General features: G+C 60.3%; 2 protein-coding genes across 3 annotated transcripts in view; both read left to right on the forward strand.

Moving 5' to 3' along the window:
• The first annotated feature begins 325 nt into the window (after positions 1-325).
• On the forward strand, positions 326-13489 carry CCDC92B (coiled-coil domain containing 92B). Its single transcript, XM_062615634.1, has 4 exons — positions 326-436; positions 4543-4696; positions 6802-6849; positions 9400-13489. The coding sequence occupies exons 1-4, from the start codon at positions 392-394 to the stop codon at positions 10005-10007; spliced, it is 855 nt and encodes a 284-aa protein (XP_062471618.1). The 5' UTR covers positions 326-391; the 3' UTR covers positions 10008-13489.
• A 2699-nt stretch (positions 13490-16188) lies between these two features.
• The window catches only part of CLUH (clustered mitochondria homolog), a 33690-nt gene continuing 23141 nt past the window's right edge, over positions 16189-26737 (forward strand). Inside the window, exon 1 of one of the 2 annotated variants that reach the window (XM_062615653.1) lies at positions 16189-16395. In XM_062615653.1, coding sequence (XP_062471637.1) covers positions 16281-16395 — 115 coding nt within the window. In that variant the 5' untranslated portion in view covers positions 16189-16280. Of the gene's footprint in view, positions 16396-22731; positions 23628-26737 lie in introns of those variants that run through there. The other variant, XM_062615652.1, reaches the window with a different exon arrangement.

Below are 26737 nucleotides of genomic sequence, written 5' to 3' on the forward strand. Positions count from 1 at the left end.
GGCCGCCTTCAGCACCGCGGACAGCGGAGGGGACCCGCGGAGCCGCGGTCCGGTGCCGGGGGGGGGAACCCGGGGGAGCACCGGAGGGGATGACCGGGGATGGGGACCCTCGGAGGGGGATGCAAAGGGGGGGATGAGCCGGGCGCTGTTCCCCGGCCCCGCCGCGCCCCGCAGGCTCCCGCCGGTCCCCGCCCGCCCGCGCCTCGCCCCGGCGGAGCTCCCCAGTTCCGGTCACGTTGCCGCCTGTTTACGGCGCGGCTGCCGGCGGGCGGCGGGGCCGGGCCGGGCCGGGTGAGGCGGGGCCGCCGCAGGCAGCGCGGGGCAGCGCAGGAGCCCGGCGCGGCCCCGGCCCCGGCCCCGGCCCCGGCCCCGCCGCCGCCGCGTTCGCCGCATGACGCCCAGCGGGCACCCCCCGGGGCCCCGCCGCTCCCCCCAGGTAAGGGCCCGGGGCAGGGCGCGGGGCTGCTGCGGGGCCGGCGGGGAGGGCTCGGTGGCGGCGGCGCTGTCCCGCCCGCGGTGCCCCGGCGCCTCCCGCGCCCGCCCCGGGGCCGCTTCCCCCGCTCGTACCCAGCGGCCGCTCGCTGTGCCCGGCCCGGCGGGGGCTGCCCGCGCCGCTGGGTGTCGGCAGGAGGGCTCAGCCGGGCACCGGGAGGCGCCGCTCCCGGATCCCCCAAAGCGCGGGGCGGCTCCGCCCGCTTCGGGGGTGACGGATCCGGAGCTGCCGGGCCCGGTCCTGCTCCTGACGCAGAGCTGAGCCCGTTGCTCATCCCCTGGAGCGGCGGGAGAAGGCACCCGCAGCCGGATGAGAAGCTCCAGCTTCGGCTGTTGGCAGGCAGCTGCGCTCAGAGAATTGTGAGAAAACGCAGTAATTTATGATCAGCATTTGCACTGATTTCATCCTTAAATAGATACTGATAGAGAATGAATAGCAAATAGAGCTCCGAGTAATTCCGCCTCTGCTGAGATCAGGGAAGGTTTCGCACTGACTTTCCCAAGGCCAGGATTTCACCTCTAGTTTCTATTCCTGGCATTGCCACTACCTCTGTGACCTTCTGTGAGTTTCTTAGCTTCCTGCTGCCTTATTTCGCTTCCCTTTAAAGGCGCACTTGCTCCGTGGCATTGTTGCAAAGTTTGTGTTTGTGTTCTCTGAGATCGTAAATTCTGAGCAGTATGGATTCCTAATGGGTATCAGTGTTTATCCCTGTGCATGTTTAGTGCAATGGAGAGGGGGGTGCTGGCAACCATAGCAGGATAAATTATTGACCTGTTCCTGCAAAGCTTGCTTGTGCCCTCTGACTTCCAGTTAATTTGCTATTTATGGAGGGAAATGAGTACATGGGTGAGGGCTGGATCCTGGCGTGACGATGTTTGTGCTGGGTTTTGTGTACAGGCTGCATCTGCCTTTCTAATGCATCATCAGCAACTGAGGGGTTTTAATCTGGATCAAAGTTGTGGGATTCTGATGGGCATTAAACAGGCTTTGGACTTTGGTATAGTTTTGTCCTGGAAGCAAATGCTCACACAATCTGTCTGTGCAAAGGCAATCAGCTCTTTGCAGACCTCCAGCTGAATCGGTGATTGTAGCTATTTCAGGAGACTGCTCCAGTACTTTTAGTTTGTGAAACACGAGTTCTCATAAGCAGTCACTGTGCTTTGGCTCTTGTGTCTTTGGCACAAGCTGAAGGTTCCTGTCTTGCTTAGCACATAGAAATGTGGTTATCAGCACTTGCTGGGTGCCTTGAAGCCCTCGACATGGGGAGCTTTGGCTTGATGAGCTGGGAGACGCCGTGGCCCGGTAAAGCATTAAGTCAGTCAGCAGCTAATCCCTATTAACTCCCAACACCTCCCGAGTGGTTGTGCTGTGTGAAATGACCACGGGCACGCACCAGACTAAAGGCTCAAACTGCTGCTGCAATCTCCAGTTGACTTGGGAAGCACTGGAGGAAAGAGATCAGAAGAGTTTGGTTCTGAAACCCCTTGGGATAAGGGCTGGACACAGCCTCTGCTGCTGCCTCTGGCAATGGCAGAGACCCTCAAACAGAAACAGATGCTGATGAAGCCTCAGGACCAAATTACAGCTCCATTAACAGCTCTCAGCTCTTGCATCACAACCTGTGTGTGACACAGAGCAGTCCAATGGCCACAATCCTCCCTTCACCTGTGGGCTGTGGGTGGTGAAGCAGCAGCAGCCTCTGGTCACCCTATGTAGCCCCCAAGCCTGTTGGAAGGGGCACAGGAGCCCCAGGACAGATCTGGAACTCCCCATCACTGCTTTCCACATGTCCAGCACTGTCCCCCATTGCCTGGGAAGGCAGCTCCTGCCCTCCCTCCATGTCCTGCTGCCGGCGGGAGCTTCCATGCAGGCAAAGCGACGTGCCCTCCCCTGCCATGACAGCTCTGACGTTCCTCCTGCTGCAAGCTGAGACCTGTTTCTTGAGGGAAGCAGTGGAAGCCACAGGACAGGCAAAGCTGCTCTGAACCCGCTAAGGATTTCCTGTGGCAGTTTTGGAAACAGACTCCCCCTCTCCCCACACACAGGTAAATTATGCAGGCTTTTCATCCTCCGAAGTTGAGACAACAAACACATCCCAATCCCAGATGTTTTTCCTCTGACTTCCTTTTCAGGTTGATATTTATCAACGTTTTCTTTTTCAAGAAAAACATGTTCATTGGTAAAAAGGGTAATTTCCTACTTAAAGGCAGGAGGCAAAGTTCAATGGAAAATTTGCAGCCATTTCTACTAAAGCCATTTCCACCAGACAGAACAAAGTGCTTGAAAATAGCACTACGTGTCCCTGGGGCTTCGTCCAACCTACTTTCTTGTGCTTCCCAAGACGAGGTGCCACAACTCCCATCATGAAGCAGCCCCGGAGCCCAGCACATGGCTCTTCCACAGCCCCACAGGGTGGCAGGGGGTGTGTGCCCTAACAGGATTTGTGTTCCCAGCCTGTGGCAGGCTCCAGGTGACTTCCATGACTTCCAACACCCCCTCACACCTCAGCGAACCCCCATCATCGTTGTGTCTCCTGTCTGTTAATTACAACTCCTTGTCAGGAAAGGCTGGGGACTTAAAGGCTTCAGAATCATCAGCTTGCCGCTCAGAAGGAAAGGGATGACTGGGAAGTTAAGTTTAGAGCTGGATTCTTCCCCTCCCGGTTCCATTCTAGAAAGCCCAGCACGGAAGGGCTGCAGATCCCTGCCCAGAGCACCCAAGCACGTTCCCCCAGGCAGGGCTATGCAGGCTGGGTCGGGGCTGTTTTCACTTCCATGACGTTGTTCCACAGGGAAGCTTTAAGCCAGTATAAATCTTACCTCCTGCAATAATCGCCTTGATTGAGAAGCAGGACCTTTGTATCTGCTGCTTTTAGGTATCACACCAGCCTTTCCCATGCTTCCCCATCACGTTCATGGAGTGAATGTGTGGAATGTTTCGTTCCTGAGCAGCAGAGCCATCCCAGAGCTGAAAATGTCATTATTTTGCCTCCAGAAATAAGCACGAACATCAAGACCTGGGTTTAAGGTTAGCACAGGTCAGAGAGGCTTTGGCAGGAACGCGGGGCACTGCCAAGACCCCTTTCTGTGGAATGGATTTTAAGTGCAGCTCGATTCAATTTGGTGGCAGGAGCTGCCTCCGAATGCTGTGCGTGGTGGTGCTGGGTGAGCAGAGCACAAGCTAAAGCGCTCCTTAGTTCTGAAATTCCTGTCGAAAGGAAACTGAAGTCAGATGCACGTGAAGGAGGGGATGGAGCAGCTTCCCAGGGACAGGACAGTGCACGCTGCCCCTCAGGCTTCCTGCCACATCTCCCCATGGAATTGTTTAGCTTAGAAAAGGCCTTTAAGATCCGCAGGTCCAACCATTAACCCGGCACTGCCAGGTTCTCTGTTTGCTGTAGCTTCTCCTCCCACTGGGCTGGCTGCAGGCAGTGAGGACGGGTTCCACATCCACACAGAAAGGTGTTTCCCAGGATTAAGGGTCCTTTGGGGGTTTATTTTTCCCTGCAGCGGCTCAGGTAGGCAGCTCCTGTAGCCATCAACACGTGGTGATGGACCCCGACAACACAGGAAGACAGCACAACTCCTGCCAGTGCTCCGGTCAGAGCGAGCATTCTGTGCTTTCCCTGGGTAGATCTGTCTGCAGCTGCTGCTGTGTAATATGTGACTTGTCAAGTGAGAGCCAGCGTCGCCTCTGGTGCAGCTCCCAGCTGGGGGCTGTGGGGAGCAGTCCTGTCCCAGTGCAATCCTGCTCAGTGAAGGAGCATTTCCTAAGGCCAAAGTCAACACAGAAATGATCCATTCCGATGGCAGCAGCATCTCCTTGTGCAGCCTCTGAGCCCCCAGCCCGGGTACAGGCAGGATGGAGCTGGGGCAGGCTGGGGGCCATTCCCAAGGGATCTGCTGAGCAGAGCTGCCTCACCCACAGCCACATCCCTGTGGAAAGGGTAGAGCAGCATCACCCTGTGGGCTCTGCCCCTGGCAGGGTCTCTGGGGACGGGGCTCACAACCTGCATGCTGCTGATCATGAGCCTCCTCCGCTCCCCACAGGCCTGGACAGCGAATCTGGTTGCGATGGAGACCGTGTCCCTGGAGCACCAGATCCAGAGCGTGCACCGGCACATCGCCTTCCTGAAGAAGGAGCAGATGGAGCTGCTCCATGCCCTGCACCTGGAGATCCTCCGCTTGCAGAAGCACTGCTCAGGTGAGCGCTGGGGTGCTCCCTGCGTGTGGGAGCTGCATGCCCATGGAGCACATTGGGTGGGGAAGCTCCTGGGGCTGGTCTGCACCAGATGAGCTCCAAGCCCCCGGGAAGCACGGCCCCAAGCCTGCCGAGGGGCTCAGGGACCACTGCAGATGTGGGGTGCACAGCAGCCAGCCCCCAGCACGGCTCCGCTGCAGCAATGCCACCTCCTCCCCTCGCAGCCTCCAGCCCGCCGTTGAAACTCATCCCAACTCGTGCCATCGCCCACATCAATAATTCAGCCGTAGCTAATTGCTCCTTGTCTTCAGCCTCTCACCCTCCCTGATTCCTGGGAAACGAAGGAGTATCTGCAGTGATACAATTGTCTGGTTTTCCCCATCCTTTCCAAGCTTTTGCTGTTCTGTTTCACCTTTTTAATGCCTTCATCCATGGTGTCTCCAGATAGGAGAAACAGAAGAGGTTTTGTACCTAAATCAGGGTAGGGGGTTCTGAGTCCCCAGGGGCAGAACTGAGCCTGTGCACGGTGGGTTGTCAGTGATCTCCTCGTCCTGTTGTGACCAGATGACAGCAGTGTGAGCAGACAGGGCTGACACCCTGCTCTGAGGTGTGTGGCTCTGCAAGGCCCTTTCTCCCGGGGCGATGGGGCAAAGCCCTGCTCAGTTTTAAGGTGAGGTTTCAGTGCTGATGCCCACTGGGGCTGTCTGCAGGGGGAAGCCCGGTGGCTAAGCCAGCACTGCCCATGCTGCTGTGCCCTGCGCTGACGGTTCAGACCTCACACATCCGCACCACCCCTGGAAGTGCCCCCCCCCAGAGCTGTGCCCCAGCTGCCACCTCCTCATCCCGAGGAGCTCCGTGAGGCTCCCAGCAGCCCCCATGGCTCCAGTGCAGAAGCCGGGACCCGGGTTGTGTTCTTGCCCCGCAGGGCCGCGTCTGCTTTGGGAACGGGCAACTCCTTTAGTTGTCATTTGAAATGTATCCAAGGCTCCAAACCTATTGTTGTAGCTTCAGAAGAGCACCAGCGTCCCATTGATTTCCAATGGGCAGTGGGGAGTGCTGAAAGCTTTCCAGAAACTGCATTACGTGCTGGGTTACTTCTGCTTCCCGCTCCAGGTTTGTTTTCCACGGCAGACGGGCAGAGCCGCCTGAGCCAAGCGCTCCGCTTCAGAAGGGTGGCAGCGATGAGGATTGCACTCAACGTGAAAGCAGATTAAAAGAAAAATGTAGGGCAAAGATTAACCGTTTGAGCTCATTTTCAAGGGAAAAAAAAAAGCCTCAAAACAAGTGAATGCTGCTGCTGCTGCCCCGCTCCTCCTCCCCTGGGAGGGGCTGGTGCTTGGGTGGGCTGGGACAGTTAATTCATGGGGCTGTCTGTAACGGGGTGCAGGGTGAAGTGAGCTCCAGAAAGCCCTGAGCTCCCTTTTGAGCTGGTTTTGTAGCCCGGGGCTAGGCAGGGAGCAGGCAGGGGCTGCAGGCCTGCGATGGGCTCATCCCTGCAGGATGCTGCTGCTGCTGGGTGCAGTGTAGGCAGGGGGCAGCTCTGCCTGCAGCTGCCTGCACCCGAACCCCAGACCCTGCCAGTCCCAGTGGCCAGCCCAGGGGGGGATGCGGAAGCTGCACGGTGCCTGTGGAGCAGGGCAGCATCCTTCTGCAGGCACATGGTGTGGGACGAGGCCGTCCCACCTGCGTCACGTGCAGAGGCAGGGATCAGCCTGGAAGCAGTAAATTATGGAATGCTTCTGGTGGCAGCAGCTCACACTTTGGTCTATTTTCAGCCAGCTGCTCTGCTCTTTGTCCTGATTTAAAGCACCAAAAATGGCTCAGCAACTCTTAGTAAAGGCAAAGGCATTGCTGGAGTAACGTGGGGCAGGACCTGCGCACGCTGCCGTGGCCACATCGCAGGGGCCGCTGCCAGATCCCAGGGCTGCCTATTACGTATAAATTGCTGGAACCGCCTTACGGGCTCAGGCTGTGGCTGGTGCTCTGGGACGGCCACGCTCACGCCAAGGGCTGGACAGAGGCAGTGCCACCACCGCGGTGACCACGGCAAGCACATGGGACGGGTGGGAGGGATGCTCCCTCTCAGCCCTGTCTGGTTTCTCTTCCAGAGCTCACTCATGACCTGGAAATGAAAGAGCTGGAAGCCCGCCAGCAAGGTAAGAGCACTGCAGAGATAAGGGGAGCAGCGGGGCCACCAAAGAGCCTGCGGCTGGAGGGGGCCCCTCGGGCTGCCCAGGGAGGGGACATGGACCTTGTCTGTAGGGAGCAGAGGGGCTGAGGGCAGGGCTGGGATGTCAGTGTGCGCATTCACAGCCTGTTGGCAGCCCCCTGTAAGTCCTGGGAGCCACCTGTGAGGTTTTGCGTGTGAAAGCCAGCATCCCTAAAGCCCTGACACAGATCCCTGGGGTGGGACTCCAAGCCTGCAAACCTTCCATCCGCAGGGAAACACCAACAAGGACATTACCAGCCCCACCTCCAGCTCCTCTCACAGCTGGCATTCCAGGTGCTGATTCAGGAGGCCTCCCAGGTCATGAAACAGTCCCTTTTGTCCACAAAATTATCTTCCACGTTCCAAAATAAGGGTGAGAAATGTCTCAGGAAAATGCCTGCAAGCCCCAGGCACCATCCCAGGCCCGGGACCAGCCACAGAGAGCTGCCCAAAGGCATTTCACAACGGGCTGTCCCCTCAGGTGTCCTGGGACAGCCCTGAGCTGGGACCCGCAGCCCTGTCTGGCTGGAGAGCCCTGGGGCAGGGGCAGGCAGTGGTGCCCAGGCACCCGTGGCTAGCAAAGGATGCTCTGTGAGCAGCTCGGCTCCTCCTCTTCCTCCTCCATCCCAGGGATGAAGCTGACCTCGGGCAGTGCTGTGCTGGCTGCAGGGGGTTTGGTGCTCCCAGCCCTGGGATGTGCAGCAGGCAGCGTGTCACAGACCATGATGTGTAAGTCTCCGCCACAGGTCTCTGCCCATCCTTCAGCCTTTTAACAGCTTACAGAGAGTACAGTCAGATTTGCCACATTTATGGGGCAACCACCTAGTTTAAGATGCTATCAAATGATTGCTCTTCAAGTGCCACTCATGTGATAATTACTGCGTGCAACTGCCTCCCTTAAGTTCTCATTATAAAGCATTTTTCCTCTGCAGAAGACATTTAGGAGCTGAGGCTATAAAGCAGTTGCAAATCACATCGTAAAAAGCAGAGATTACTGCAGACAATGGGAGCAGGCCCGGGCAGGAGTGGGGAGCACAGGCGGGTGCCAGCCTCACTCCTCTTCCTCACCACACCAAGGGCTGGGTGCAGCAGCTCACAGCCAGGGCTGCCAGGGGCACCGGGGATGTCTGTGCCCCCATGCCCCTGTGTGTGACATGATTTGCTGTGGGTGCAGTGCTTCCCTCCATCCCACACCCCCTCCAGCCTTGCAAGGGCTTTAGGCAGAAAGGATTAGGGAAAATGCAAAGCTCTGGTATCCAAATTCCTTTGCAGGTGTTTGCTCAGTGCAGTCTCTCTTGATGTCACCATGGCGGGTGGGATGGAGGAAGGATGGATGGATGGATGGATGGATGGATGGATGGATGGATGGATGGATGGATGGATGGATGTGTGAAGACCTCATAGCAGCCTTCAAATATCTGAAGGAGGCCTACAAGGATACCGGAGAGGGTTTAAACAAACAGTTCAGGTTGGGTGTAAGGCAGAAGTTCTTCCCTGTGAGGGTGCTGAGGTGCTGGCACAGGGTGCCCAGAGAAGCTGTGGCTGCCCCATCCCTGGCAGTGCTCAAGGCCAGGTTGGACACAGGGGCTTGGAGCAACCTGCTCCAGTGGAAGGTGTCCCTGCCCGTGGCAGGGGTTGGAGCTGGATGAGCTTTAGGGTCCCTTCCAACCCAAACCATTCCATGATCCTGTGTCAAGCTGGAGCAGTGCAGGGTGTGCAGGAGCAACGTGTAGAGCCCCACGTGAAGTCACACTGTTGGGTGCCAGTGCTGTGACTCAGAAGGGCCGGGGCAGGGAGGGTGCCTGTCACCCGCCGAGGTTTGGAAAGGGCAGGGAGGGCAATGGTGAGGAAGATGCTGCTTGACACAGCACCTCTGCTGTAGCCAATCCTGCCTGAGCCCTGTTGCTGGCAGCCGGCCGCTGGCAGGGGCAGAGGTGACACGAGGTGACAGCAGGGCAGGGGCTGGCTGCCTGGCCATCCTGCACCGGGGACAGGATCCCCTGAGCCCAGGATGCAGGTTCCCTCCCTGCCAGCACAGCCGAGCTGCTCTGTAATCCTGCATTAGCATCTCCGTCCTCACATCAGGCTGTGGAGCCTCAGGGCTTGAGGTGCGAGATCCCTCCTAAACCGGGCTGATGGTTTCAGCGCCAGCCATTCCTTTTCTGTCCCAGCTGTATGCTGCCCTGTGCCCAGCCACTTAGGGAAACTGCAGCGAGGCAGAGGCGGCAGTTCCACAGCAACAGCATCCTCCACAAAGTGCCTTTGCGTTTGGGTGTTACCCATCGCGCTGCGTCCCGGCACTACAGCCCAGGGCTGACGGCGCATGGGAAAGGCAGGGAGCCCGTGCGCACGAGGAGTGTGGGGAGTCCCAGCCCCGGAAAGCACCCGAGCAGCCTCAACGGCACTGCTGGACGTGCTGGCACGGCCTCACGGTCCTCCTGGGAGCATGCGGGGGGCTGAGCCTGCCCCGACCCCTGCCTGTGCCGTGTCCCCGCAGAGGTGCTGGACCGGGAGCTGGAGGAGAAGTGCCGCGCGATGGAGGCGCAGCTGCAGGAGAAGGAGAAGGACAACCTGGAGCTGCGCAAGGAGCTGCAGCACAAGGAGACGCTGGTGGCCGCGCTGCGCTCCAGCCTCCGCACCAAGGAGCGCCGGTTCCTGGAGCAGCTGAAGCGGCGGAGCCACCGCGTCACCATCCTCGACACGGAGCTGCAGAAGCAGACGGAGGCGGCCGCGTACCTCTCGCTGCAGCTCCACGCCACGGCGCAGCGGCTGCCGGCCCCCCGCGCCCCGCAGCAGCCCCCCGACACCGCCCCGGCCGACGGCAGGCCCCGGCGCCGCGGCCACAGGGCTCAGCCCCGGCGCCCGCCCGGTGACGGTGCCCGGCCCAGGGACCCCGCGCCCGAGGAGCACGACGCCATGCCCGACCCGGCGCTCTTCCTGTACACGGCGCGGCCGCAGCGCCCGCAGCCCTCCGTGGCCCCCCGCACACAGCGGCCGCCCCGGCCCCCCGCGCAGGAGCCCGTGGCCAGGGCCAGGTCGGGCAAGGGGGATCCCGGCAAGAGGCAGGAGCCCGGCCCCCGCGGCTCCCCCGGCACCAAGGAGTAGACGCCGAGCGGCCGGCATGGCCTGAGCCCTGCGGCACCGCGGTGGGCACCGGCCAGCGCTGCGGCCCCCCGTCCCCTCGAGGGGAAGGGGCAGCGGAAGGCGGGTGCCTTGCTCGCACCTCCTGATGCAGGCAGCCAGGAGGATCCCCCTTGCACAAAGGGTCTGAGCGCTGCGGGACAGTGGGCAACAGGCACAGGGGCTGCAGAGGGGACACGGCTGGGCACCTGTCCAGAGCTCCGAGGAAGGAAGGAAAGGTGGCATTTCGGCAATGAGAAGAGCTTCCTGCTGCTGCTGCTGCTGCTGCCCCTCGGAGCAGATGCCAGGTGTGTTTCCCGGGCCAGGGTGCCAGGAGGTGGACGTGCAGCAGCAAGCAAGGGGCACAAGGTTTGGCACAGCAGGATGAGCTCGTTCACTGGGCCGGGCAGGAGAGGATCCCAGATGTCAAAGCAAAGTGCTCTGGGCTGCAGGCAGCTGAGTGGAGTTGGTCCTGTGGCTGAGGAGGGATCCTACCTGCAGGGCACAGTGCAGCTGTGCCAGCCTGGTCCCGCTCCCTCGCTCCCTGCGCTGCAGTTTGTCTGCCTCTGCATTTACTCGCAGGACTTGGACAAGGTGGCTGGAGGTGACCCATGAGCACCGGTCCTGACAGATGCCTGCATGGCTCCTCACCCACTGCAGCCTCACTCCGTGTGCTGCAGCTCATGTCCCCTGTGCCGGGCTGGTCTCCTCTCGACACCAGCATCTCAGTTCCCAGTCACCTCCACAGCCAGGTCTGGGTTTGTCACCTCCAGTCCTCCCCACGGCCTCCCTGCACTACGGCCGTGCAGCACGGGCAGCCTCGCCTGGTCTGCAGCACAAAGCATCATCCTTATGCCTCCATCCCCCGGGTGTTGTGAAACGGCAGAGCAGGGAGAGCAGAACAGGGCTCTGGTGGCAGGGCAGGGAGAAGGGCTCGCTTCTCCGGCACCATCAGGACCTGCGCTGCTCCGAGGGGCAGGTTCTACCCTGGTGTGTGGCTGCAGCCCTGGCCCCAATCCCTGCCTGCAGCCTCTCCCTGCCCCACTGCCTCCGTGGCTGGAGCTGCTGCGATGGGAACCCCATTTCCTTCCAGTGCAGTGTGAGACCTCTCCAGAAACATGGCCCTAGCAGACAGTGGGGCTCAGCCTGCCCCAGCTCCCCCGCAGCGTGCCCGTGCAGTCAGAGGTGTCTATTTTTGTAGTTCAATATTTATATACTATATTAAAATGCTTTTACGAGATTCTCAGCAGCAGTCCCTAGGCCATTGGCACAAACCAGCCCCATAGCATACAAGCTGCACAAGCAGGACAGGAATTAGCAGCTTTTGTAGCTATTTATTTGCCTGTGATGTGAATAGTCAAGCTTTGGAAGGCAAGACCCCTCCTGTTCCCCCATGAGGGTTGGGACCCCCACTCCCCAGTCTGAGCTTGGGAAGAAGCCCAGCAAAGCCACACTGGGGCAGCTCCCCACTAGCAGGGATCCAGGGAGCAGTCGCCCAGTGTGGAGCCCTGCAGAGGTTCAGCTTTAGTAGGAGATTTCTGCAGCCCCTGATGCATCCCAGAGTACAGAGACCAGCAGAGGCCCATCAGCTCCTGCCTGCCCTCCCCTGCTGCCACCCTGGGAAGGACTGCAGGGTGCTCTCATGCCCTGGCTGCCCAGCACTGCGTGCCCCAACTGCCCTCCCGAGGCAGGAGGGGAGCCAGGGCACAGTGGGGTGCATTGGCACGAGTGTGGTACAGTTGCACAAGGGAGGCAAGCCCCAGCCTGGCTCCCATTGCAGAGCCGTTCAAGGCAGGCTTGGGGTGTGCTTGGGGCCCAGCCATCACCCACCCATGGGAGGCAGAGTGGGGTGGCGAGGGGCAGCCTGTGCTGCACTGCACTGGTGCAGCATCGCAGCCACCCGGTCCCCGTGGTGTGATGCAGGGGAGGTGCCATTTTGGCCTCTGGAAATCTCCGTTTCTCTCAGGTTCAGAGAGGTTCTGCTGAGCATTTGTCTCTATTCCCTTTCAACATGAAAGAGGGTCACACGTGCCCCTGTGCTGCTCGGCTGTTCTGCTAGCTGTGGTGTGCACAGCTGCCTTCCCCTCTCCTCCCTAGACAATCCCGATAGAGAATGATGCATTTTTATTGGTAAGATCATGGTGTTCATGACTGACCTGAGCATTGAAAAGGGGAGGGAGACATTGATCCTTCTTCTGTGTAAATACCTGCCTAGCAATCAGCAGTTTTAGTGCCTAGTATGTAAATGAAGCAACCCTGTCTGAGCTGCAGGATCCCTTCCTCCCCACCACTAATTAGCAGCTTGCTCAAGGAGTGATCTCATTTCCAGGCCCCCCATTGCTCCCCTCCTCCCGGTGCTCCCCGGTGCTGGCGGGCGGCTGGGCAGGCCCCGAGCCCCACGGCCCTTGGATGTGCAGGAATAGCTGCCTACGGTGAGGGGGAGGTCCCAAAGGGATGGAGAGGGAGCACCCCAGTTCCCCCTCCATGCCAATGTAATGTGCTTGGAAATGAGCTGTTGGGGTGATCCCTGTGCTTTTCCCTGGAGCGGGAAGGATCAGCTCCTGCGCGCTGTACCTGCTTCAGTCACTGCTGCTTTTTTGGGGGGGGAGCTTTAGAGATGCTATATATACACTTATATATATATAAATATATATACACACGTTTTGAAGGAAAAACACTGTATGATTGTAATAGAAACGATGTTGAGATAATTTATTTTAATCTTTGTATTTATATAAAATGATCAAAGGGATCAAAATGATCAAGGATGGAAGAACAAGAAGACAGCGTTCCTGTTTGTCACTGAGGGGGCTGCTGGCAGCCACAGCCCGGAGCAGCAGGAGCCCAGGCAGTGCCTGTGCTCCCCTCCCTGGGCCGGGGGCTCCTGCAGACCCCGCAGCTCCCCAGGCTGTTTCAGCCCTTAGCCTGGAGGGTGTAGCGAGCTCTGTAGGTGCAGTCAGTCAGTTCAGACCCCCTGGGGGTCCAGAGGGTGCACAGAGCAAGGAGTGTAACCGCTGACCCCACGTGCTTTTTGTGGAACAAGCAATGCTTAATGTAAAGCTGAAAGGTTGGACTGGAAACGGATCATAGCAATAATGCTCGGTTGTTAAACAATGTCTTATGTGTACAGCTCGCGTGTGCTGGCAGCTTTCTGCGCACAGACCAAGAGCCGGCACCGCTCTGCCCCCCCTTGGCTCTGCAGCGCTCATGGGTTTGCTGCTTTGGCTTTGCTAAGCTCCCTGTTCCTCATTAGTGTTTTTCCTAATGCCCGCTGAGGAAGCGATGTCTCAAACTGTGCGGGGTGAGCGGTGGTGGGGAGGAGCTGCACCCGCTCTGCTCGCTGCGCCGTGCCAGTGCCAGAGCCAGCGGCGCCGGGAGGCAGAGCCGGTGGCTTGGTGCACGTTCCCCCCGCTCCAGCCGGGAAGTTCCCCTCTTGACCCTGTTAATTAAAAGCCATATTTTCTGAATGTGTGTCCTGGGGGGGTCTGAGCGCTCCCCGCAGCATCCTCCCCATCCCACCGTGAGGGTGCCTGAGCAGTGCAGCCGCTCCCCGCAGCCGCTCGGGAGGCTGCAGGACCTTCCCCACGCTGCACAAGAGCTGTGCACAGCAGGGCCGGGTCCTGCGGCCTCGGGGAAGCTTCACCTGAGGCAGAGCCCTGTAACCCCCACTGCAGCGGAGCTGGGTGCAGTGTGACGGGTGTCAGCGGGGTGGATGCTGTGGGGGGCTCAGGCTGGTCCCGCCTGTGTGCCCGGGTGAGTTGGCAGCAGCATGGCAAGAGACGCCCTGGAGCATCAGGGGTTGCTCTGCTCTGCACAGAGCATCTCCATGCATGAGTTCCTCAAAGTGAGCTCCCTGGAGGCAGCAGAGCGGCTGCCCCACAGCACTGGCCGGGTCCCTCCCCCCATGGGAGGTAAATCAGCAGCACGCTGAGGGACTGTCATTTTCAGGGCCTATTTTGGGGTCCTTGTGTGCAGCCTCAAGAACCGGCTCTTTCTGCCTGGTGAAGCCATGGCATCATCCTGCCCTTCTGGAGAACACCAGCCCTCGCTTCCCAGCAGCCGTGAGGAGCCTGCAGCAATGCCACGGCCGCCCCAGTGCACGTCTGTTCTTGTCACCCTCTTGCACCGTGGGTGCCTGGCTGCCAAGTCCTATGGGGAATGTGATAGGAGGGGAGAGAAAACTCCGGTACGCCCAGAGGTTGCCTCATGCTGTGGATAAGATCAGTGATGCCGCTGTGCTGGGCCGGGTGAGCAGGAGGAACCTGGGGTCGATGAGCACAGAACCCCACCAGCAGATGTGGGCTGTGGGAGCACACAGATAACAGCACCGTGTCACTGCGCTGATCTGAGCTGCCCTTTGCTGCCCAGGGCTGGTTCCTGCCTCTGTCTCCTCCCAGCAGCACTGCCCAAGGGTTGGCCCTGCAGTGATGCTGCATCGCTGCATCCCAGCTCCCTGCTACAGCCGTGGGAAAGGGGGGCACACGGTGCAGGACACTCAGCACTGTCACTGCACCAGACCTGCCTCCTTCCCACCTTCAGGCTGGAGCAGGGGTGCACCAACACACACACACACACACACACTCCCCCATGGCAGCAGTGGTGCTCCTGCCTCCTCCCAATAGATCTCAATGTGCTTGCAGCTTCCAAAGGAGCTTTCCCACCATTGCAGCTATAGCAGGAATGTGACGCTGGGCTGTGGGACCCCCCCAGTCTGTATGCCTGCCTGTAAAGCAGACCTGTTCCCCGCAGGGGATGGGGGTAAGGCACCGAACCCCAGCTCCCCCATGTCTGTGTTCACTCGGGTGTTCCAGGGTCGCCGCTGTCTGGTCCTTGCTGAGGCCTCTCCATGGGGACACCGCCTGTGCCAGGGCAGAGGGACCCCGGGGAGGGCTCTGGCGGGGACAAGTTGAGGCACCCCGGGTGCAGCTCCCTGTGCCCCCGGCAGCTGCAGCCTCTCCTTGGCTGCGGTTGTGAGCTTGGCTGAGCACAGTGAAAGCCGCGTGCTGGGGAGAGCCGATGCCAAAGGTCTGACACTGCTCTGCTTGATCTGAATGTTCGTTCTCCATCATAACACCATTGCTCGCCAGGACGATGCTGACGTCGACTTTGCTTTTTAACCAAGTGCTTTTCAAAACGCGTTTAATAGCCAGAAACTAGAGTATGGAGCTGTACTTTAGGAGCTGTTGTAATATGCCTTTTTCTTAATAAAGAGATTGAGGTCTGCAGAGGGTTGTCCTGTCCTGCCCCGGCGCCATGGACCATCGACATCTCTGGGCTCACTCCTGCCAAAGACCCTCCACAACTCCAGGGAGCCTCAGAGTGTCCTTCCAGTCCCTAACAGGGGCTGCAGGAAGTGGGGGCCATCCATTGGGGATTGTAGTGACAGGGTAAGGGGCGATGGCTTTAAAAGAGAGACCGAGATGAGCTCTTAGGCAGGAGCTCTTCCCTGTGAGGGTGCTGAGGCGCTGGCACAGGGTGCCCAGAGAAGCTGTGGCTGCCCCATCCCTGGCAGTGTTCAAGGCCAGGTTGGACACAGGGGCTTGGAGCAAGCTGCTCCAGTGGAAGGGGTCCCTGCCTGTGGCAGGGTTGGAGCTGGAGGAGCTTTAAGGTCCCTTCCAGCCCAAACCCCCGTAGCTGTTCCATGAACCGCGTGGCCGGAGTCCGTGTCCACCAGCGGTGAGGGCAGCGGGACCGGCCCCGACACCCGCCCTGGGCACGGAGTTTGGCTCTAGGAGCCCCTGCTCCTGTTGCGTGCCCGCCGCTGCCCCGGGGACACCGCAGCCCCGCGGCAGCCCCGCGGCAGCCCCGCACTCGGCGCAGCGGGAGCGACCCCCGGGGCAGGGCCGGACACCGCTCCCTGCACCGAGCCCCCCGGCGCTGCCCGCCCGAGCCGCGACCTTGCGGCCTGCGGGAAGGTCGCACGCAGCCGGGCGGGAGGAGCGACTGCGGAGCCCCGTGACCTTCACGGGGCCCCGCGGGGCCTCCCTGTGCCGGGCCCCCACCGGGCCGAGCCGAACGGAGCGGGGCCGAGCGGGCAGCGCGTCCCCGCAGCCCGGTCCCGGTGCGGCGACCCGGAAGGCGGCTGGTGCAGGCCGGGCCGGGCAGCGGCGCTGCCCCTTTAAGGCGTTCCGGCCGGGCGCGGGGGTTGTCCCGGGCGGCGCGCCGTAGCGGCCGTAGCGGCGGCGGGGTCGCGGCAGCACGTGGGTGCGGAGCGGCGCTGTCCTTCGCGGCGGGCGGGCGCGGGGCTCGGCGCGGCCCATGGTCATTAAAGCGGACGAGATGCCGCCGGCCGCCGTGCCGGCCGCCGCGCAGGGAGCCGAGCAGCAGCCGGGGCCCCGCGGCAGGAGGCCGGCGGAGACGCAGCAGCGCCCCGGTAAGGGGGACGCTGCAGCAGCCCCGGGACGGGGCCTGCAGGGGGGCGCGGGCCGGGGCTGGGGTGCCCGTTCGGGGGCTGCCGGTGCCGGCAGTGTGGGCCCTCTGCTCCTCTGCCCGGCGCCGGGGCGCCCGGGGCCCGCCGGGCCGGTCGCGGGGTGCGGGAAGTGGGGTCCGGGGACGCGGCGCGATCCCGGGGCACTTTTGACAACTTCAGCGCCGCGTCCGGCCGGGGGGCACCCCGCTGGAGCGGCCTGGGCCCGGGCCGGCTCCTGCCCCGCCGCGGGGCCGCGCTGCGGGCTCCGTGGGCCAGGGGTCCCCGTGCCTGGCGGGGAAGCCGTTCCGGGGCCCGGTTTCCGCTCCACGGCTCGGGGAGGCTTCCGCGCAGCCAGCACCGGGGCCGCCGCGCACCCCGGGAAGCGCTGGGTGCCGGAGCCCGAGGCCGCGGCGGGGCCGGGACGCGCGATCGCCGCCGCTCGCCCGTGTCCCGGCGAGGCCGAGCCCGGGAAGGGAGCGGGGGGAGGCGGCGGGGGCCGGGCCGCGCCGTGCGGCACCCCCCGTCCCGTCCCGGCTGGGCCAGTCCCGGCGGCGCGGGGAGCTCCGGGCTCCGGTGAAGGTCACCTTCACCGGGCCGCACCACCGCGCGGCCGCGGGGGGCGGGGGAGCGGCCGCTCCGGGGCCCCGCGCTCTGCCCCGGCCTTCCCCGCCCGGGCCTGGGGAGCGGCGGAGCCGGGCCGGGCCTTGCCCGCGCAAAAACGGCCGCCGGTGGCGCGGGGCGGGCCGCAGGGTTTGCGGGGCGCGGGCGCTGCCCGTGCCGTGGTGGTTGGCGGCGGTTGGAGGGCAGGAGCGGGCTGGGTGATGCGGACAGTTCGGGGTATGGCAGCCACTGACGCGGGGGGAAGCGCTCAGCGGGGAGGGCTGGGGGTTCCCGGGAAGGACTGGGGGGTTCTGGGGCCTCCACTGGGAAGTGCACGGTGTAACCGGTTACTCGCTGGCGGTTCCTGCGTTAAATTCGAGCCTGAGCGGCTCGGGCACAGCCCCGCGTCCTGACCAACCACAGCGCCTGCTGCAGGGCTCCGGGCACAGACGCTGTGGGGCCACCCCTTGCCCTGGGCTCTGCTGGGTTTGGTGCTTTGGGTCTTCAGGTGGTTACAGTCCTGAGCACTCGGTTTGGTCCCCTCCTTTTCCGTGGTCTTTATCGTGCAAGAGGAAGGGGTCGCAGCAGCGTGATTCGCGCTGGCCTTCGTCCTGCGGCACCGTATGCGCTCAGTGAGTGACCTGCCACTTCCTCCCTCCCCTGCTCTGGGGGCGAGGTGAGCGTTTGAAGTTTGTCACCTAAAGCAAAGTTCATTGGTGGCTCGGTGCTGGAGCGGGTTGGATGCGGTTCAAGAGTAGGGAGCGCTGAAGCCTCCCCCTCCCCTGCACAGAGGGACTTAAAGCGGGGCAGTGCCAGCGGCTGGGTTAAAGAGTTACGTGGTGAAACGCTGGCTCGCAGGGGGCGGCTGGAGGTGGAAAAATCCTCCCCGGATCAGCGCTGCGGATTGCTCGGGCACCGCGTGGGGCTGGGGAGGACGGGAGCAAGGCTCTTGTCTTGTCTGGGAGCCCGGGGCCATGGCCCATGGCTCCCAGGTGGAGGTGCTGCAGTGGGGCTGGGGGCAGCCTGGCTGTGTTGTCCAGGCTCTGGGTACTGGCCTCGATTTCTGCCAGGGAAAACCAGCCTCCGCTCCAGTGCACTTGGTGGGCATCCTGCTTGGTCTGAGGGCAGTGGTCAGCGTGGAAATGCACCTCGCTGCTCTGCCCGACATCAGGGCTTGCCCACTTATAGAGGTGTTTTCTTCACCTCCAAAGGCGGGAGGGCTGATGCCTGCTGCTCCCTGTCTCCAAGACAGTCAAAACTGTTGAGGCCACGCTGTCCTCATTTAGAAGTACAAGCACAGGAACTTCCTGAAAGGGTTTCTGACAGGGGCAGCTATGGGTGTAGTTACTTTTCTATTAGCTAGCAGGAGAGCAAGAGATGGCCACTGTGTGCGGTGTTTCTTGGGTTACTTGTGTTCCTGCAGTTGTCACTGCCTTAGACAAGTTTGTCTCGTGCAAGTTGAGCTGGGCTTTGAGCTACCACAGAATGCTTTTCAACCCTCCCTTGGCCAAAGAGTTGCTTTTTATAACTAGGTGCCTCTATCCCTGCTCTTCCCAGGCAGCCATGTCTTAAGGCAAGTCTTGTGTTAGAAAAGCAGGGAATGCAGGTGGTTATGGAAAACTGCTGTGGTGGCAAGTGTAGCTGTGTGTTAGTACCAAGGTCAGGAGGCTGATCCCTTATCTTGGGATCTGCTATCACTGTCTGTGGTGCGACCTTGGAGGCTTGCTGGTGTTTTGGAAAGGGCTGAATTGCTGGCACTCGGGGTTTTTTATATGCAGCTGGAACAGGCTTCGGGGGGAGAATTGGAGCAATGTTGTGCAAGAGAAATCTGATCGCTGCTCCAAGGTTAAGGAGAGGAAGGGAGCGTGATAACACAGCATCTGTGCATGAGGGGGATGGGAACCCCAGGGACGGTGTCCAGGGCGGTTCTGCCGGTGGGATGGGAGCTGAGCTCCCGCTGGACGCGGCTGCTCTGCCTTGCTCCTGGGTTTCCCAGCTGGAAGTGTAAGTAGGTCAGGAGCACCTCAGTAATCCACCCCCAGAACTGCCTCGTGCACACCGAACCCAGCACTGTGTCGCAGAGCCCCGTGTTTGTCTTCGTCGTCTGTAGGTGACTGAGCTTGGCAGCTCACCAGCGCGCGCTTTGCTTTCCTGCATCGTGCTCTATGGGCTGTACTAGAAAGTGGTTATTTCTAGAAGCCTGAGAGGCCTGAGGTTCATGGGGTTTTCATTTGTGACTGAGGAGTAGCACCAGTGCATGATGTTACCTCCCAAAGTCACTTGTGCTTGGACGGGATGCAAAGGGTGAAAACCAGAGTGTAGCTCTTCCCATGATGGCAGTGGCTGTGCCTTTTTGGAAGCAGGTTGTTTCTTGCCAGTAGTAGCAAGGCTGTCTAAGGGTTAGTGCTTGGTTCTCACCTCCCACAAGAGTGTGGCTGATGTGCTGGAGTTTGCACATACTTGTTTGCCAGTTGAGCTTTCTGTTGTGTTCCACCTCTTCAACATCAGTGAGCCTGGGATGAGCAGGGATCTGGGTTCCTTCTCTCTTTAGTTACTGTCCAATGATGTGAAGCTGCAGGATGGTGACTCTTGCCCTCCTTGCCTGGAGCTCCTGCAGGTCGGATTAGCTTGAATCCAGCCCTCCTTCACTGGCTCTCTGCTAGCTGACCTCCCACTGCTGTGCTTTAGGGGAAACTGGAGGTGGTAACGGGATGTTGCCTGTTAGCAAGTGGTGCCATGCAGGCTGCCCTGTGAGTGGGCCCTGCCAGAGGGGTCTCTGTGGGATGGGTGAGGTTCCCAGCCCGCAGAGCCATGGGAGCAGCTGCCCAGCCTGTTTCCCTGCGGCTGGCGCAGGGCTGACGGGTGGGAGGCTGTGGGCTGATCGGCACATCTGTGCCGCAGGATGCAGGAAGGCAGTGGGAGCTGCTGAGGACATCACAGCCATCGGATCTCCCTGCAGAGCCTGCCCACAGCCCCCTGCCATCACCTCTGGGGCTCTCAGCCGTGTTGATGCCTTTGTAGGGCTCTCAGTAGCAGTGAAGTTGGTCTTTGCAGGCTTGTGCTGCATGGAGTTTTCTCTAGAGCCGCTGTGGTTGTGGTGACACGTGTCAGTGATAGCATGGGGTGAAGCTGGAGACTCCCTGTGACAGTGCGGAGCTGTGGTGCTTCTGTCTGCACGCCTGATGTTCTGCTGCATGCAGGGTCTAACAGATAGTTCATGGTCCTGGGCTTGCTCTGTCTCAGCGGCTTTTTGAAACCAAGGTATGTGCCAGAATCAAACACACATACTTGGAGAATTATTGACTAATTCCTGATACCTTCTGAAATGGGCTCTCCTGAAATCCGAGAAACGTGCTTTTCCTAACAGTTGCTGGTTTTGTTGGTGCTGATCTTTGCACTTTGCCTTATGCCCTAGTCTTTGCTCCCCATTTCGGTGGTGTTTGAATTGCACTTTGCTGTAGCAGGGTCAGCCAGCCATGTAGATCCAGGAGTAAGTTTCCAAAGGTTTACAGATGGGTTTAAATGTAGTTCCCAGATGTGGCGGGGACGGTGTGGGTATCCTGGGGTGCCAGATGCAAAGCATGAGGCATTTCAGTGCTTGCAATGCCTGAGCAGCAGCTGTGGGACCCTGTTGGGCATGGCTGCAATGCAAATGTCCCGCTATCCATAGAGCACAGAAAAGCCACGAACTTCTAAGTAGGCTGGAATGTGGCTCGAGTTGTTTAGGTTTATCCAGCCAAATTTTACTGTGGATGCACAAGAGCTGGGAATGAGTAACTTCCCCACTTATCATCCCCGGAGAGCACCGCCTGCTGCAGCCCCACTGTGCGAGTCAGTCCTCGGTGTGGTAAAGCTGCTGTAGCGTAAATGCAGTGCTTATTCGTGTACCCACAGGTGGGTTACAGCCAATTTGAGTTAATGACGGCTGTAGAGCAGCTCCAACTTCACCGTGGGCCCTTATTAAAAGAAGTGCTTGTTGCACCTCAGGTGCTGGAGGTCTCTGGGAAGCTGTGGTTTCCGCTGGGGAGGTGGAGGGGACAGCATCTCCTGCCAGCTTGTCCTGCAGAAACGTTTCCAGCAGGGCCCTCTCTGGAGCTGATCCCTATTCATTCCACCAATTTACTTACATTCGTTAGACTATTTTTGTGTTTTATTATTCAGCTAAAGCATAATTTGCATTTGCTGTTCTGACACCGGCCTTTGTGTCTGCTCTGAACTTGCTTTGGCTTGAGTCCTCCTCATCAGGATATCTGAACTCCTTCGAACATCATCAGCAAGCCACAAGTTACTGATGCTGATGTGGTCTGAAAGTTGGTGCTGGCTCCTGAGGCCAATGGAGGTCTTGTCTCAGGGCTCCAAGGCCCTCGCTCACATGGGGGGTGCCTTGGGCTCCTTGGTTACTGGGGCAGGAGCTCTAATGAGTTGGGGTGGGAGAGACTTCTCTGATTGCTCTCTAAAAGGACAGCAGAAGCCAGCCAGGGTTTGCTTTCGGGCTGGTTTTCAGCCTGCTCTTGCTTTTCTCCGTGCAGGCGGCTTGCTGGCATGGAGAATCCGGGGCTGCTCTCAGCCTTCCCAGGGCTGCCTTTGGAGGTGGGATCGTGTGCGTGGTGCTGGCCCGGAGCAAGTGCTCGTGTGAGCTGTGTGGTCTTGGCTTTGTTCTGGTTTGGGTATATCTGTGCTGGGGATGCGCTGTGTTTGCCCTCTGCTCAGTGCAGAGCCCGGCCCTTCCCATCCACGAAGCTGTGTTGACCGCTCCAAGACTTGCCAAGGAAGCCAAAGCTTGTGCTGCGAGCAGGCACAGGGCTCTCCCAGGCAGGTCCAGGCGGCAGCACTCACATCCCATCCTGTGCTTGGAGCATCCGGCTCCTCGCTTGTGTCCCAGGAACCCGGGACCGCTGAAGGGACCCAGGTGGCTGAGCTGGGGCAGTGTGTGGATGGGATGTGCTGGTGCACGGGGGGCCCGAGGAGCGGGCTGCGGCACAGCCTCGCTGCGGGCATGCTGCGGCCTGCGCTGCAGCCTCCATGGGTGCTGCAGAAACCTCCAGCTCCATAATCCCTGCTTCGGTTGCCAGGATTCCTTAAAGCAGTGCGGGAGAGGAGCGGTGCTGGGGGTTTGCGTGTGCTTTTGTGGTTTGTTGGTGCCTGATACGGCAGAGCAGGCTGGGAGGACAGAGAGCTCGGCTGGAAACCGGTCCCTGGTTCAGTGCCTGCCTGTTTTGTGCTTGGCTGCTTAGTATGGATGGCTGTGCCTGGGCCCAGGCGTGCCATAGTAACTGCCCTCGCCTTGTAATTCAATGAATCGCACTTGCTTGCAGGTTTGGCAGCGCTGAAGCGCTCCAGCACTGGTCCCATGCTGCACTGGTGCAGCCCTCGAGATCCGGCTATTTATATCCCCCTCCGGGCGGCATCCCCCTGCGAGCGTGCCCGAGGAACCTGGGAGGGACACGTCTGGTTTTGTGCTGGCGCGGCGGGGACAGGGCAGCTCCAGCTGCTCGGGGAGCTCATGGCAGCGTGAGCGGCGGATGGGGGCTGCAGCGAGCCCAGCGCCCGGTCCTGGCGGGACGTGAGCTGGGGTGTGCAGGGCACAGCTGCAGCCCCGTCCGTGTCCTGCCACGCTGGGGCCGGGAAGGAGCTTCCTTGGGAGACGGTCCCGGCTGCCGCGTGGGAGCTTTGCCTCGCGGGGACTTCAGCGTGCGTGTGTGAACAACCCGAGCTCTGCTCGCCCGGTGCTGCGTGAGCCGGGCTGCTCGTGACCATGGGGAACGGCCTCTTTGCAAACTGCTGCAGGCAAGTCACCGACCTCATCTTCCAGACACACAGCTCCAGCTCTGCCGATGAGAGGGCTCCGCTCTTACCAAAGCCTCCCATGGGCTGTGCCGCCGGCCCGGACGTGCCAGAAGCTGCCCCGTGTGCTGGGCTCTATCCAGACATCATCCCCAGCGAGGTGGTGACTGGAAGCCTCCCGAAGTGCACCCAGTATATCCAAGACCTGCCCGAAGCCAAGGGTGAAGAAGGAGCAGTGATGGTGTGTGATAAGAGCTCTCGGAGAGCCGTGGCCGGCCTGCTCCAGCAGGCAGAGGCATCCCGTGCGGTGGCTGTCCTTCCAGCCGACCTTGGGGAAGGGCCGCCGGGGCTGCTGGATCATGCTCAGTTGCTTGAGGCCTGCCAGAGCTGCGTGAAACTTGAGGACAGCAGCTTAGCCCCTAGATCCTGCCGCCAGGAGAAGCACGTGGCAGCAGCTGATGGGGGGGATGCGGCCCCTGGAGCACGTCCCGCCGGCCAGGGCCACGGTGAGGGACGAGCAGCCTTGAGCTCGGACACAGCTTCAGGGGGCTTGGGCAGCGTGCTGGGACACAGAGGTGCTGCTCTGCCTGCGAGCATGGGGAGCACCCCACCGGCACAAAGGACACCGCGCCGGGGGGGCCGGGCAGCACAACCCTCATCCAAGGCTCGGGACGCAAGTACTGGTTTTGTAGTGATGGACCCTGCTGCCTGCCCCAGCGACAGGTCAGGCTCTGACCCTGACCCGCAGGCACTGCCCCTCAAGCAGCTGCAGCAGAAGAAGAAGAGGAAGAAAAAGAAGCTCCCATTCCTAGGTGCTCCGTGGCATGGTGCTGTGTAGCCAAAGCACTGTGTGCCTCTAACAGGGTTGGGTGGCTATGTGTGCCTGTGGGATGGGGCAGGAGGAGGAGAGGGGAGATGAGGTGATGCTTTAATTTCACAGCAGAATGAAAAGGAGGAAGGCGGTGACATATCCCATCCAGATGTGCACCACAGAGGTGCACTGATCTCCAGAGCAGTCTCTCCAGACCAGGCTAACTCAGTACCATGGTGTTGTGTCCTTTTGACCTGATAATCTAAGGATTAGTGCCTGACCTGGTGTAGACCTGTTTGAACATTAATCAGTTATTAATGAATGCTTCCTGTGATCTATGCTGTATGCAGCCAGCAGTGCCCAGGTTCAGGTGTGCACCCTTCCGCATCGGGATCCTGACCGGTCGGGTTCCTGAGGTGCAGGATCACTGTAAATGGGAAGCATGATTAGAGCAGGGCCTTCACCTTGGCGTGTCACCCTATCCAGGTGCAAGGGTGAGGGTTAATCCTTGTGCTCATCCTCTCTACCAGCTGCGAGCTGTGGTGTGGGCCGGTGCCTCCCGGTGAGGTGGTGTCTGTGCTGTCTCCTCCCCTCTCCAGCATTTGGCTTTGCCCGTTCTCCTGACGCTTTCATCCTGTGTGTGCTTGAGGTTTGCTCACGCTGTGCTCCGAGCAGCAGTGAGCAGCGTGTCACAGCGCGGCAGCCGGGCAGCACAAGCCGGAGGTCAGCAGCCTCAGCTGCGCTTGCGGGTGCGAGCCAAGGAGGGTCCTTGCTGGGATGCGCCTGCATCCCTTGGGATGAGGGGGGAGGCTGGAGGTCACAGCCTTTGGAGGTCGCAAAGCTGCATCTTGGTTCTGGGACGTTGCAGGGGCGATCTCCCTGCTTGTCTGAGCTCCCAGGAACTGGGCTGACTTCCATGGCCTGTCGCTTTGTTCTGCTAACGTAGAACGTAGCTACTGCCCGGGTAGGGCTTGAACCACAGTGACAGCAGAGAGGTGTGGGCAGGTGCCTTGCAGGTGTCCCTGTTGCTCTCCAAGCCACTCAAGCATGCTGGAATGGAGCACTGATGCCTTGCCTCTCTCTGCTGCTTCCTGCCGGGAGAGCACATGGGGTGAGTCAGGAGGCAGCAGGAACTCCAGCACCTCGCCTGTCAGCTGGGCTTGAAACAAACCTCATCCAGACAGACCCATCCGTAAGAGCCCTGCCGAAAGCCTCCGCTGGCCTTGCATCAGAGGGTGAACGTGCAGGACGGCCAGGCTGTCTCATCCGGGCTGAACTTCTGTGTCTAAAGACAGTGCTGGCTGGCACTGCATCTGCTGGCATATGGAGACATGAAGGTGTTGCCTCTACATGTCTCTTCTGTCATAGAGTGCAGAGCTGGACTGGCCCAGCCTTCACCCAAGTAAGAAAAGAGGGATGGGAAGTGTGACTGTGTTGTGTTTCTGCAGACAAGCAACAGCCTTATGTCCGAAACAGTAGTTTGGGGTTCTGGTACCACCCAGCAGTGACAGGCAGAAGCGTGGTCCTCGTGGTAACTTTTCACTATGGGTCTTGCTTAGAAGAAAGATGTAAAACAAAATGACATTTACTCAAAGGTGTCAGTGTCCCTGTTGGGAATATTCTGCCAACCACTGTGGCACGGGAGTAGCTTCAGCACCCTTGTTGCTCGGGCTGATAAGTCAGAGGGTTGGAAAGCATCCTTGGTCGTGTATAGCACGATGACCAGGGTCAGGAGCGTGCCTGACGCGCGGTGCAGAGCAGACTGCAAAGCAGTGCTGCAGCCTGCCTTGGAGCCACATTCTGCCTCCCCTTTCTGGCTGCTACAGCAGGAGCACAAGTTTGTGATCCTGCCCTGCTTGGGTGGGCAGGGGCAGGGCCGAGCCTGGCTCGGTGGCCTGGCCGGGCAGCCTGTGCTGGTAGCCCGGGCTGCAGTGTTCCTGCAAGAGCTTTCCTGCTGTCCCTCCTGCTCCCGGTGCTCGGGCAGGCCGGCGTGTGGCCCTGTGTTCCCTCTGGGCATGGTGTGGTTGTTCTGAAACCACGGCTCTTGGGGCACTTTAGTGTGGAGCTTTTCTTCCTCCTTTCTAGCATGACCGCAGCTTGCTGGAGCCAGGCCTCTCGTCTGGCTTGCCCGTGGCTTCATCTGTCAAAGAAATGAACAGCTCACGTTGGGGACATGTGGGAAGTGACGGGGAACAGGAGCAGCAGCTGCCGAGATGCTGAAGGCAGCAGAGGCTGCTGGAGGTGGCTCTGCCACCTGCTGCCTTTGGAATGGGAATGCTTTCCTTCCTTCTTGCGCTTTCACTGTGTCCTAATTCAGCCTTGACAGACTGAAGTGGGTTTGCTGTTGGCAGTCATAGTGTGGAGCAGGAGAATGCCCCTCTGGGGACACTTGAGCAAGGCTTGTTGCTGCAGCCTCGTGTTGCGCTCCAGAGGTGTGAGGGGATGCAGTGTTTCCATCCCTGGTCCTGCACGTGGTGGAGGCTGGATGACTTTCCTGGGCTGCCAGAGCAGTTGGGGCTGATGGGTGAGAACTGGTGGTGATAGCTTTAGGTCTTGCAGCTGCAGCGCCAGTCTGTGCTCCATAAATGACGGAGGCTGAGCTGCCATCTCCCCTGGAGCGCAGCTGGTGGTGAGGAGGAGGAAGGAGACCTGCCAGATGGAGCTGGCTGGAGGGCTTCAGCTCAACAGCCTCGGGGCCATCACCCAGCTTTGAGCTGCCCTGACCTGGTGCAGCTGAAAGAGGAGAGTCTGTTCCCATTGCCGGCGACAGCCCCAGCCCACTCCATCTGCGCTGCTTGTGAGTGGGTGCCAGGAGCACCAGGGTGGAACCCCCCACGTGTGACCTTGGGGTCCAGAGCCCGGGTGTGCGTGGCTGGGATGGGACAGCCGTGCTGCAGACCCCCTATGGGGTGTGCTGCCCACTCCCCTCCAGCCTTTGCTGCTCGGGTGCATGGGTCAGTGATGCGCTGCTCCCAGGCTGGGGACAAAGGGATCTTTTCCCTCTCAAATGCTCTCATCATCAGCTCTTTCCATGGTTCCAGCTTACCCTGGCAGCGCCTCCATCCTCTGCAGCATGGTCCCAGCCTGCTTTGGTGGGTGGAGGCTGCTCTA

The sequence above is a fragment of the Pezoporus occidentalis genome, unplaced genomic scaffold (genome assembly GCF_034315485.1).
Source record: "Pezoporus occidentalis ecotype Australia unplaced genomic scaffold, CSIRO_AGI_Poc_V1 ctg183, whole genome shotgun sequence".
In the NCBI taxonomy this organism is placed as follows: domain Eukaryota; kingdom Metazoa; phylum Chordata; class Aves; order Psittaciformes; family Psittacidae; genus Pezoporus; species Pezoporus occidentalis.

Coding starts and splice junctions, on each gene's coding strand:
- CCDC92B (XM_062615634.1), top strand. CDS start 392: ATGACGCCCAGCGGGCACCCCCCGGGGCCCCGCCGCTCCCCCCAG. Junction 4,697..6,801: donor CTTGCAGAAGCACTGCTCAG/GTGAGCGCTGGG, acceptor TTTCTCTTCCAG/AGCTCACTCATGACCTGGAA. Junction 6,850..9,399: donor GCTGGAAGCCCGCCAGCAAG/GTAAGAGCACTG, acceptor GTGTCCCCGCAG/AGGTGCTGGACCGGGAGCTG.